General features: G+C 41.0%; 1 protein-coding gene across 1 annotated transcript in view; it reads right to left on the bottom strand.

Annotated features, from left to right (window-relative positions):
• Positions 1-9,752, bottom strand: part of ACMSD (aminocarboxymuconate semialdehyde decarboxylase) — a 46,884-nt gene extending 37,132 nt beyond the window's left edge. Inside the window, exons 1-2 of the mRNA XM_044438190.1 lie at positions 9,690-9,752; positions 3,818-3,862 (exon numbers count right to left, since the gene is read on the bottom strand). Of these exons, the coding sequence (XP_044294125.1) occupies positions 3,818-3,862; positions 9,690-9,746 (102 nt within the window). The 5' untranslated portion in view covers positions 9,747-9,752. The remainder of the gene's footprint in view (positions 1-3,817; positions 3,863-9,689) is intronic.
• Between the last annotated feature and the right edge of the window lie 3,071 nt (positions 9,753-12,823).

Raw genomic sequence — 12,823 nt, 5'->3', positions numbered from 1 at the left:
CTTTGCATCTGGCAAAGATGCTGGGATGGTTTAAAAATTGGGAGGCTTTCTGTGTTTATGCTAAGGTACCATTCTGGGATGACTGTTTTTAACTGTTTAAAGCCGTTTCTTAGAAAACTTGCTTTAGGACTATACAGTATGGTAGTAACCACATGAAATAAAATAATAAAATAAATGCTAAAGGGTAAGTAATCTTATCCAGTAAGAAGAACACTATATAAAAAGAAGAACACTCTGTTCATTATGTTTTCAATTACATTTTTTATTAGATAGTTCCAACCTTACTGATAAGGGCTAAACAATGACTTGGTTCACACAATATGACTGGATCATCAAGGGTTATTTAATCTATAATGAAGCATGGTGTGTACAGCCTCCATTTTCAATTTGTAGTCCTCACTCAAAATGATTGGGGGTTGTGCAAACCTAGCCATTATAGGTTATCCAAGGATTAAACAAGCCATGCATAACCTTTGATTAGTAGTATGGTTATTTGAGGATTGTTCAACCCTTGAATAACCCTTGATGGCTGAGCTTTCATGATGCAACTCTGTGCGCAATCATTTTGGCTGGGAGTTGTGTGTTCTGAACGGTACCTGCCATAACTTATGATGAGCCAGCCATGTTGTGCAAACATTTGTGTCCACCCAGTTTATTGTGATTTTCTCTTTTTATTCATTCTGTGTACCACAACTCATACCATGCAGGAAAATTCACAATGCAGAAGAGGCTTCTTGAAGTAGAGCAGGAGATGTCAAACCTTTGTGCTCCTATAAAAGAGGGTAGCTTACATGTTTCCATCTTTCTGAACACCTAGACTTTCAGGGAGGTGTGGAAAAGACAGAGAATCATCAGAGGTGTCCGGTTTTTTAAAATGTCACCTCAAAGGGGGTAAGCTAGTGGCCACCCCATTTTTGAGAGCAAGTGTGGCTTTCATTTCTCTTGGCAGCTCACCCTGAACAGAGGGATTGAAGTGGGAGGGAAGATTGGCCACAGAGCAGGAAACTTGACTTGCAAGATTTTGTGCTGGGGGAGGTAAATGGGACAACTTTTTTTCTCTGATCTCCTACAACCCCCTGTGTCTCCTCTTCTACTTTCTTGCTACCAGTTTGCTCTTCTAATTTCCAATTCACTTACACCAGTCTTGATATAAATTGTTCAGTTTAACTATAGTTCCACTCTCTTTTGAATTTTTGTTGCTATTCCAAGTTTTTTACCTTTATATAATTATTATGAAACAGTTTCATCCCTCTTACTCCTCTAATAAGGATAAATCTAGGTTGCTTTTTAGGTCATATTCCAATATTTATTATTCTATTGAAAAGACAGACAATTTGAGATGTGATCATCGAGCTTGTTAAAATTTGCTTTTTAGAGAAAATGCGCTTCCATCAGCAGTTGTTATGAAGACCTATGTAGGAAGCAATTCAGGTAAACATGCAGAAGGGCAAATGTCAACATGATCTTTGGAGTTTTTCACAGTGTAGGATATTGTATCTGCTCAAGTATATACATTGGTTATTTTATTTTTAATAAAGATTAAAAGGGCATCAGTAGCCTTCTTGTCTGCATGACATACTCCCTCGATAGGTTATTTAGTTAATTGTTCCCCCTTCATTACTTTTAGCTATGAGCTGTGTGCTTTTCCCCTTGTGCAAGTTATTTAATCAGCCCCTCTCTCTATAGGCTTCAGTTTAAATGCTCTATGATTTGCCATGTGGTAATTACATATAACTGGGAAACAGAAATCAGCTCTTTAGGCTGGGAGACTGAGACCAAATAAATTTAACTTAAGAGCAAAGGTGGGCACCTGATGGACTGAGGTGGAGATCTGGGCCTCCAGTTTACATTTTGTGAAGAAACAACTGACACAGGGGAAGCTGCCTGCATGGACAGAAAGGAGAGCAAGTTCCCAACCTTGCCACCTCTGCCACCCATGGTTACTCCTGAAGTTAATCCATAAGGCGCAGGAGTGTTGCTTCACAGTCCTCAAAACTCAAGTGTATTTATTTCTGTCCTTGGACAAATCCTGAAAAAAGCATCCCTGCAATGTCAGCATTATTCAGCCTGCTGATTACCAAATGATTAGTGCCCGAAGGATTGACACCTGGATGTGCAAATGCTTAAGGTTGTTTGTATTACATTATTGTTGATATTATACACCCAAAAAGTACATAGATTTATTTATGGTTGATATTGATAAAGATGCAGACGTTATCTGTCTTTAAATTGTTCAGATTCTGTCATATATCAACCAGGACCAGCTCTAGAATAAATAAGGCCCTGGGCAAGGTATGTTCTCAGTTCTCTTCCTGCCCCTCCCACAGTTCAGTAGTGTTGCCAAGTTGTGTGGTGTGTCCACATCTGCAAAAGCCACAAGCAAAACAGGCCATGTTTTTTCAGTGTTGTACTTGAAAAGGTCACAGAGCTACCTCTCAGCTGTGTGTTCCTTTCCTAGCAGTGCTCTTCTGTTCCAGTTTTGTGAATCCACTGAAGTCCCAGTGGTAGCTCAGAACAGGAATGGCTCTGTGGCTCAGCTAGGGAATTTTTGATCCTGCGTGCAACAGTCTTACAGGTGCCCCATTCCTTTAGACAGTCATGTATTACTTCTGTTTAAAACAGGGGTCTCAAACTCGCGGCCTGCGGGCCACTTGCCGGGACCGGCGGGGGACGGGGGAGGGGCCCTGCAGCCTTCAAAGCGCTGGCAGCGCCCGGGCCGGCCTCCGGGAGCGACGCGGGATGAGCGGCCCACCACCACCGCTTGATGCGGCCCAGCCTTACCTAGACTCTACTTCCAGCGGCCCCCAGGTAAGTTGAGTTTGAGACCCCTGGTTTAAAACATTCAATAAACCATTTTCTCCCCTGCTTTCCACCATTCCAGCTTTCATAGTATTCCATAGTGTTCCATTCCAGTATGTTAGAATAGAAGATGAAACCATAGTCTGGAAACCCTGACAATATATTTAAAAATAAATATAATAAGAACTTCTGTAAACATGTATAGATGGAAAGTTGAATTGGTTTAATGGTGTGATCATGGCATTATTTTGTTACTCAGGGGATGGCATTCTGTGCATACCTTTGCTACTGACCATATTACTTCAGATATTGTAGGTGTTAAGCATGATAAAACATCTGGCAGCATCCTGCAAGTCTTATTTCTGCAATGCCTTCATTTATTGCCCCATCCTTCCTATGCACTTTTACCTGGGAGTAAGTCCCACTGAGCCCAGTTGGATTTACTGCTGGATAGACCCATTTAGGATTATGCTGTAAGTTTTAAGATGCTGGAAGACACTCCTTCCACTCTGTTTGTCAGAGAAACAGCTTGAATACAAGGGCAGGGTGGAAGGATTCCAGAATTTTCTTGCCATAATTGGGCATATTTGACTGAACTTTCTAGTTTCATCTTTTGCAAAATCATCTCTGTTTCTCCAGCTCCTCAGCAGCCAAAGGCACATTTAAAAAAAAGTCCTCCCCTTTTGAGAGGTTTCTCTCTTAAGAACATAAGCACACAGGGAGGTCTGAGTACAGGGAGTAGAAGGCCCCCACCTCAGAACCCAGATGAGGGTTCAGCTTGCCCACTTTAAAGGCTGCTGCTGAAAACAAGCAATATCATTTCTTTATTGTGTTAATTAGCTTTCTTTGTCTCCCAGTAACCAAGGTTTCCTCAGCAACATAGAGTTGAAAATGTTAAAACTGTTAAAATATAAACAAAGCACCCAGAAGCTTCCTTCTTACATTCTTTCCCATAATTTATATATACTTCTCAATAACTATATATCTGTAGATTGTATAGGACAGAAATGTAACTAACTTTACAGTGTTGCTCCAGGCGGATCCATCCTCCATAGCCATATCTCTATGAAAAGAAACAAGCATATAATGGTTAGCTAAATACCCATGGAAACAAGAATTCAGATTTCCCGTGAAGAATTTGACCAGGGGGCAATTTATGACCACCCTTTTAGGGCTAATTCTGAGAAATCTAAAAATTTCTCTAAAACATGGAGCACGGTGCCAAATAAGTATTCCAAAGTAATCCCACATTTAAATCAGTGCCTTTGTGTTCTACTTTTGAAGTCCGATATCCATCTGACAATGCCTTGTCCGAAACAACTGAATTAGATTCACTCAGTATGAGAAAAGATCTTCTGTTCTGGATCCTGCAGGACTTTTATTATGTTCTGAATTTTTAATTGAAATCATAACAAAGACCTCCCCAGTGCTTGAAGCAGTTTGCAGCAGCAGGATACAAATTTCTTGGTTTGGATCTTTAGCAAGATGCTTGCACTTAGGTCCATTGAAATAATTATTTTTCACACTTTGATTTCAATGGGGCGTCAGTGCAAAAATTGACTGTAACTCATTAAATGCCAGTGAATTGGCAGGATCAGGCACACAAGCGTTAGAATGCCTTGCTCCAATGCTGAGGGCAGAAGCATAGGTAGCCTTTGGTTCTGGAAGGTTTTCTGCATAAAGGATGGCAAAATTGGGGAGGAAGAGGGAATAAGAGCCAAACTAACTATGAGGTACATGGAGGTGTATGAACGCATCTCCTGATGTCTTGTCTTCTCTTGTTTTCAATTTTTTAAGGAATTCTGCTGGGTGCCGCAAGATCTAGCAATCTTTCTGCCCTGTGGATTCTGCTCAGACCCACACATGGCCCTGTCCCAGCACTGGAAAAGGCTACCTGTGATGTGAACCAGCTTTCTAGGCTCCAGAAGGTCAGGGAAGGGTTCTAGGAACTGACAAAATACTGGAGGCAGAAGGTGCCAGCCTAGCCTTTGGAAGACATCCTAATTCCTTCTCTGTTAAGGAGGTGAGAACTACCAGAACTGTCCTTCAGGATGCCAGAGATAACAAGCAATGGCTGGTTAGCAACTGGCACCTGGAGTTGATGGCTGACCCCAAGGACTGGGAGATGGGCCCAGTTGGCTGACTTAGGCTGTGCGGGGGATAAAGCCCAAAGATGGGGTGGGAGGGTAAGCACAGGCACAGGGGATGGTACTCTGCACACCTTTTGTGTTTAAACACAGACTCCTATACCATCTTCCCTAGTGACTGGAGTGGTTCCCTACTGAAAGGACACAGGCTTTCTACACTGATGTGTCTGGTGGCCCAGGGCAGAACTGCCCAGCTGTTTGCCTCATGCAGATGTCCATGGTGGCACCACATCTGCTGTGAAAGGGTGGGAATAATTTCTGGATGATTTTGTAATAATTTAGGAAAAGGTCTGACAACTACCATAATATATTGAGAACTAGCTTTTACAGAGCAGTCTATATTCCATTTAGTTCCTCCCACCCCTTGAGAGCGGCAGCAGAGGTCCTCCTCCGGGAGCCCTCCATGAAAGACATCAGGAGGCAAAGTACCCAGAGGAGGGCTTTCTCTGTGATGGCGCCACATCTATGGAATGCACTCCCCAGAGAGGTCCGCCTGGTGCCGTCATTATTTTTTTCAGCGCCAGGCTAAGACCTTTTTATTTAAACAATATTTTAACAACTTTTAATGTTATTTATAGGTTTTAATTTACAGCCAGGATGAATTGGGGTTTTTAATTTGTATTATATGTATTATATGTTTGTTTATTTTATGTAAGCTGTCCCGAGGCTTTATGCGATGGGACGGCATACAAAAATTCTAAATAAATAAATAAATAGTTCATGGGGGGCATACTCCCAGAGAGGTTGACAGAATTGCAAACCTTCACTATGCAACCTGATGTACATTTAAAGATTTGTTGATAAAAAGTAATAAACTAATATAATTTCCGCTGTGCTATAATTAGTTAATCATTAGTGTGAACATGCATCGATTTTGTGCTCCAGCTGCTGTGAGCCCCTGGTGAGTCTGAAGGTCACCTTCTCCTATTAATATTTAAAGAGCCAAGAAAATCTGTTAATACACAACTGAAGTGCCCATTGATTCGGCCAGAGAGGTTTAATGGGGTGGGATGGGGAGGGGTGTGGAAGAGGCAGGGCATTCTCAAAAGGATAGGATTGGCTTTCTATTATTTCTAAGATTATTGGATTTGAACTATCTCGTTATGATAGACTGAAAAAATTCTCTGAATTTTATATATGAATTACTCTGTTACTCTTTTCAAATAATCAAGTATCACTTCTTGTCCAAGTGCCTTTTGATGTTGGTTTTGCTGAAGAAACTCAGGACCTGATATAGTGCCCAACATAGTTTGCAAACAAAATAGTTCAAAAGATGGACAACTTAAAAATAGTTCTGTGAGTGCTTTGAATTATATGTACTCGTGGTACAAAAGGTACAGAAAATGCCTTTAGAAGGTGTTGCACAAGGACACTCACACCCAAGGTCCTGTTGCTCTTTTGTGCTATGAATGCTTAGAGTGGCACAGGAAGCTAATGGGGCAGAGGAGAGAGCCATGATGCAAAAGTGGTGGGGCGTCGTCATTGTAGAAAAGTCAGCTTAAGTCCCTTAAAGTCAGCTTAAGTCCCTTAAACTAGCTTGAAACAAAAGCAGGTACTAAGTATCAGGCTCAGATCTCTCTTAATCTGCTATGAAAACATCACCCCCGACTTTTGGATTTCTGCCTAGCTGAGACTGGGAGAGTCCTGTGCTAGCTGCTTGGAAGGGGACACTGCCTGTCTCATAAAGATATTTAGATTATAAATAACAGCAAAACAGCTACAGCTTTCATTTCATTTGCAGGTTTTTTCCTCCTTTTGCAATAAAACAAAAAGTGTGAGTGAGGCAGGGGAATGGATCCTTGATTGTGTAGGACTCATAATAGTGGGGACGCTACAGCATCTGCAGGATTGCTGCTACGTAATGATTTATTTTTTATTATGTCATTCATTTATTATTATTTATTTACTCATTTCAGAATGAGGGGTTGCCTGTAAGTGCAGTCTCTAGCAGAAAGTATAAATGGATACAAATCTGGTATGACTATATTTAGAATACCTGAAGTTTTGAGCATACCTGCACTGAGGCTAAAATTGCTGTTATGGATCAAAGGGACCTAAAAAGGAGGATAGTCTGAGAGGATGCTGAGTTACAGTTCAGTGGGTGGTTCAGTTCTGTCACTGTAATCTTTGAACGGGGATAAGCGTCTCCTTTAAATTTCAAACTTGTCCAGCCCGCTTTTTCTTTACAAATACATGTGCTCAGAAATATTTAATCCCTCTCTAGCTGCAGTCGCACAACTGCCCACTGAAGCAAAGCCCAGGCAGCTGCCTGCTTCCAAGGGGCAGCAAGTACCACCTCTGGACATTGCCCAGAAGGTCTCCAAATATATTTCCACCCGTTTGGTTTTTTGTTTTGTTTTTGATGGCTGTCAGGAGGTAAGCTGTCCAAAAAACCAAAGTAGCAATAGATCTTTAACTGCAAAAAGGATTTCGGTAGAATTTAGCTCCCCGTCAAAGTGAAACATTTTTCTCCTCCCTCTTTAATTTCCTCAAGGTTGCACATTTTGTAGTTCATCTTAAGGCTCTACTGCTTGGGAAAGTTCGAATGAAAACAGAACTCTGTTTTTCAAGGGAAAGGTCTTACAGGTTTCACAAAGAGCTGTCAAAACTCTAAAGAGGGGAGTCTGAATGGGAACTGAAAAAAACAAAAAAGAAAAAACAAAAGGGGAATATATTCACAGCTTCATTTAGGCAATATTCAGCGTTGGTACCTGCTGCCCTTTGGGAACAGGCACCAACCCCACCAGAAGCTGCCCAAGTCAAGGCTTCAAATGCTTGCAGTTCTGCAACTGTGATGGTTAGTATTTGTTGAGCTCTGGCTAGAAAATAATCGATAATCCTTTTGCAGAATTGTTTAGACACAGAAAAAGAAAAGAAATGAGACTGGACAACCATGGGCAGCTCTTCCAAGGTGCTGCTTGGGCACTTTGAAAGAACTTCTAGTAGCTATCAAAAGAGAACCATGGAAGCTGGCTTGACAGGTGGCTTTCCTGATATCCACATGTAGGAAGAAACAAATAAAGGTAAGCAGGAAAATAGCTGTGGTGAGTTCAAAGTAGTTTGTGATTGCAGTAGGAGTATCTCATGCCAGCTGCTTCCAAATGCTGCTTATGCACTTTAAGAGTGACTGCACTTGCCCAAGAGCCTTGTGACAAGAGTATGTTGCTGCTTTTGTCACAGAATCATAGAATCAAAGAAGAGTAGAACTGGAAGGGGCCATGAAGGCCATCAGGTCCAGCCTCCTGCTGTTCCAGGTCACCAGTTTGCATCATCCCACTCAGATGACCGTCCAGTTTTTTTTGAATGTCTCTAGTGCAGGAAAGTCCACCACCTCACTAGGCAGCTGTCCCCACAGTTGTATTGCTTTGACAATGAGGAAGCTTTTTCTGCTATCTAGCCTGAATCTGGGTTGTCGCAGCCTGAATTGATTATTCCGTGTCCTGCACTCTGGCATCAGCAAGAAGAGATCTTGACCTTCCTCTTTGTGTCAGCCTTTGAGGTACTTATAGAGTGAATCTTTTCACCTCTCCACCTTCTCTGCTCAAGAATGAACACGCCCAGTTCTCTCAGTGTCTCCTCACAGGGCAATGTTTCCAAACCCTGGATCATTTTTGTTGCCCTCCTCTGGATGCTTTCTAAGTTTTCTGCATTTTTCTTAAGTCTTGTAGCCCAGAACTGGACACAGTATTCTATATGAGGTTGTGGGACTTTCTAGCCAATTCTGCTTGCCCATGATGGGGCTGGTCATCTAGTTTCTGCCCACCATGAATTGAACAGTCCCTTGAACAAGCCAAGGGTTGTTGGTTAACTTTTTGCTCACAAGCCAGCTCAGGAAAACTGATCTGGGTACACATGACATGACAACCCATTGTGGGTAGTGATGCATAATAGCTGTGTTACATAAAGCCAGTAAGTATGGTAGATTACCAATGAAGATTTCCTGCAATTTCTTGTATACATACCGGTCATGCTTGCATCATAAATCTGTATAACTAACAGTTCAAATGCTCCAACTTTTGTATACGCTATTATTAATTTACCTAAATCATTTAGCTAAATTAACTCATTCCATATATTTCCGTAATTTCTGTAATGCTAAACACTTTTACTAGGGAATTAACATCTATGAATGGTAGCACATACTTCTGAATAAACACAGAGATGCACTGCACACCAGTAACTTAAGGTGATTGTTGCCTTTAACAGAGGTAGAATGAGGCTGATAAAGCCTGTACTTCATACATGTTAAATTAGTACTGGAAAAAAAAAGGAATTTCAAAGGTGTAATGAGCAGAAAGTGGGGGCACCAAACTGTGCCCCCAATTAATTTTCTTTGCAATTATAAAACTGAAATTAACATTTTTATTAATTAAAATATTTAAAAGCAAGCAGAGATGACTTGTTTTGGCAGTAATGAAAAGAGAAAAGTACATCCAAATCACCTGCTTCATTAAGCAACTATCAGAACACTTTTGTTTAAAAATTCATATTAACAGCATTATTCAAATGCCCTCTGGCATATATAAAACTTTAAGGTCCCAGAAGCATTTAGAAATGAACATCAGTTTGTTTTCTCTTACTCAGTGGGAGTTCAGTTGGAAAATAAAATGATATAAACTCCATGAGAAAGTTCCAAAAGGTCAGAAATTTCAAAGATAAAGCTCAACTGAAACTATTAAATAGAAATCAGAAACTATACTGTTTCCCACTGCTATTTTATCAAATATTCCACACTGCTGTTACCTGTTTTAGATCAGGCCACTCCTTAGGCAAAATGTGACTATGAATGTCAATTTTCATCTCTAGAAATTCTCCTGAGGATTGGTTTTAATAAAGCTTTCCTCTGCTTTAAACTTTAATTTAAAGCGTGCGTTTGTATTGTCTGTCCTTGTACTGTAGCTTTTCATTAACTTGAACTGCTTTTAATGTCTTCTCTCCATCCTATCAGTATACCTGCTTACAATGACCAATCAGAGAGCCAGTATTTCATAAGAGCTGCCCCACGCAAAACTAAATGGCATGCATAAAGTCTGCAAGCCATATATTCTTCATACTGTGCTGCCCAGCAATGGAAGTAATAATTCCATTAGAAGAATTTCATTGAAAGGTTTTGACTACTAATCTATTAGCAGTTTGCTTTCCTATTCATTTGATCCCTTCTCTATATTTGAATTCAAACACCAGCTAAAGCTTGGGTATAATTTTGTAATACAGATTCTACTTCTGATGCATGGACAACCAGCAGTGCAATAGGTGTGACAGATGGAATGAGAGGTGGTTTAGTTGGTGTGTTGTCTGATGAACTCCATAAACCATTATGTATCAGTCAGAATTATTTTTCAGATAAGGCATCTTTGCTAGCAATCTCCTTTACCCGAGTAGCTCGCAACCAGATTGCTGTTTCTTTATTATTATATTTCTACCCCACCTTTTTTTCTTCCAAGGACTCAAGGCAGCTTACACAATTTTCCTCCCGCTCTCAAATCTCCCCACAACAACAACCCTGTGAGATGGCTTGGGCTCAAGAGTCCCTGACTGGCCCAAAGTCATCCAGTGAGCTCCATGGCTAAGTTAGTAAATATAAAACAAAGGCCAAAGCAGTATTTAATATTATTGTTGCATTTTGATTCTTCTTTGTTAGCTTCAGGGATGAGAAAGCTAGAAAAGGAATTGTGAAATTAAAAATTGGATAGAACTACAGGAAAGCCTCCAATGATAGTAGCTCAGTCTTGTTGTTGACGTAGATGAAGCTATTAAGAGAGGCTTGAAAGTAGCTATGTAAATATTGTTGCTATGTAAATATTGTTGCTATGGAGAAAAAACCGAGGAACATTATAATACCACATTTCCAAAGCAGCTTGATGTTCTGTGATAATAAAATATGTTTTCATTCTACCTGAGGACAGTTTAGAGTTCAGCAAACTATAATCAAATTTCTATTGATTCTTCCTGTGAAACTGCAGTGGCATTGACTGAGAATAGCTTCAGCCCAGGTATTATTGATTTCTTTATACAGCTGGCAATATTAAGGCACTGGCACCAATGACCTGTCATCTGATTTTGAACTAAGGGAACACCCAATCATTTCACAAGAATAGTGGTTGCGAAAATTGAAAAAAGCGAGAATCCTCCAGAATAATATTATCATCGCGATATTCCAGACTGTGTTGCTGCCTGAAAGTTGAGAGAAGTTAAAAACTGATTCTATCGGGATATTTCTCACAGTTGAAAGTCGGCGCTATCAACTGAGAACTTGAAGGCGTGTGGCCAAATAAAAAAGGCAAAGTTTGAAACCTACAACCCTAGCCTGACTTTTTTTTTTCAAATCTCGCAGAATATGGATTTCCCAAACATTCAGTTGGAAAGACCAGATGTTGCACTAACAGAATAGTTTCTGACTGCTACATTTGGTAGCCCAAGTAGAAAGATTTCCTGGCCCCAGGACCTGTGCAGGGAGCCGCAATTTTCTAACCCTAACCTGAAGCTGAGTTTTTTCCTGTTGTAATTGCAAGCCATTTGGATGCATGGAAATTGACAAAAGTGCAAAATGAAAAACATAGTATAGGTGCTAGAACCTGTTGGGCCAGGATGTCTCACCTTTAACCCAAGCCTGTGACTGAAATATTGAGGAATGGGAATATCCAATGAATTCAGGTATGTCAACCAGATGTAGCACTGATGGTCTTTCTCATGTTTGGGACATTTTGTAGTCAGATCCCAATGATTTCAAGGCCTTGGGAGCAGCTCAGGGTGCCCCATTTTCCTAACCCAAACCCTAGCTGAGATTTCCCTGCAAAACTTTCAGACCTGATTTCCAGCATGGAAACTGAAAATAGTGAAAAGCTAATTATTGCCACAGTCCTTTTGCACCAATGGACATCCTGGAACCAGACTGAGACCTTTTAAACAGCGAGGCTGCCTTGAGGAGCTGATACTTCTCAACATGAACCCAAGCCTCAGTGATCATGCAAGAATCTCCAAATAGGAATTTCCATGCATTCCGGTGTCCCGACTAGATGCAGTGTTGATTGTCTTTCTAATGTGTTTCCTGCATTTGGGAGCCTGCTCTGAATGATTTGGAGGCCTTGAGAGCAGACCAGGGTACCCCATTTTCCTAACCCTAAACTTAAACTGAGATTCTCCCTGCAATACTTTGAGGCCCATTTCAGGCATGCTAATTGAAAAAGTGTAAAGCTCATAATTCATGCAGTCTCTTTGGATTGATGAACATTCAGGCACCCCACTGAGATATTTCAAACAGTGGGACTACACAAACAGCATGATGTATCTCACCATGAACCTTATCCTCAGTGACCCCGCAGGAATTTAAAAATAGGAATGTAACATGCATTTCAGTGTGCTGATCAGATGCAGTGTTGACCCACTGGAGTGCATGGGAAATTCATATTCACCAGTTCTGGCATGCTGGTTGAGGATAGGGTTGGGGGCAAGGGTTGTGATCCTATTTGGGTAGTCCTGCTGTTTGAAAGCCCCAACAGGAGTGCTAGAATATCCATTGGTCAAGAAGGACTGCAGAAATGAAGAGTTTTGAACTATTTTGAATTTCCATGCATGAAATAGGCCTGGAAGTATTGCAGGGAAACTCTGATTTTAGGATTAGGGTTGGAAAACTGGGCAATCCTCAGCTGCTCCTTAGGTCTCAAAATTGTTCCAAGTGGGCTCCCAGAGGTAGAAAACTTGAGAAAGAGTGTCAGCACTGCATCTGGTCAGGACACCGGAATGCACGGGAACTTCCCATTTGAAAATTCTTGCGTGGTTGACTGAGTCTAAGGTTCATGGAGAGACATGATCCCCTATTGTGTAGTCCTGCAGTTTGAAAGATCTCAGTGAGCTGTGATGATGTCCATCCATCCAAA

This window comes from Varanus komodoensis, unplaced genomic scaffold (assembly GCF_004798865.1).
Source record: "Varanus komodoensis strain SLA01 unplaced genomic scaffold, ASM479886v1 scaffold32, whole genome shotgun sequence".
Lineage (NCBI taxonomy): Eukaryota > Metazoa > Chordata > Lepidosauria > Squamata > Varanidae > Varanus > Varanus komodoensis.
The sequence above is the reverse complement of the archived record's forward strand: the minus strand, read 5'-3'. Positions and strand labels throughout refer to the sequence as shown.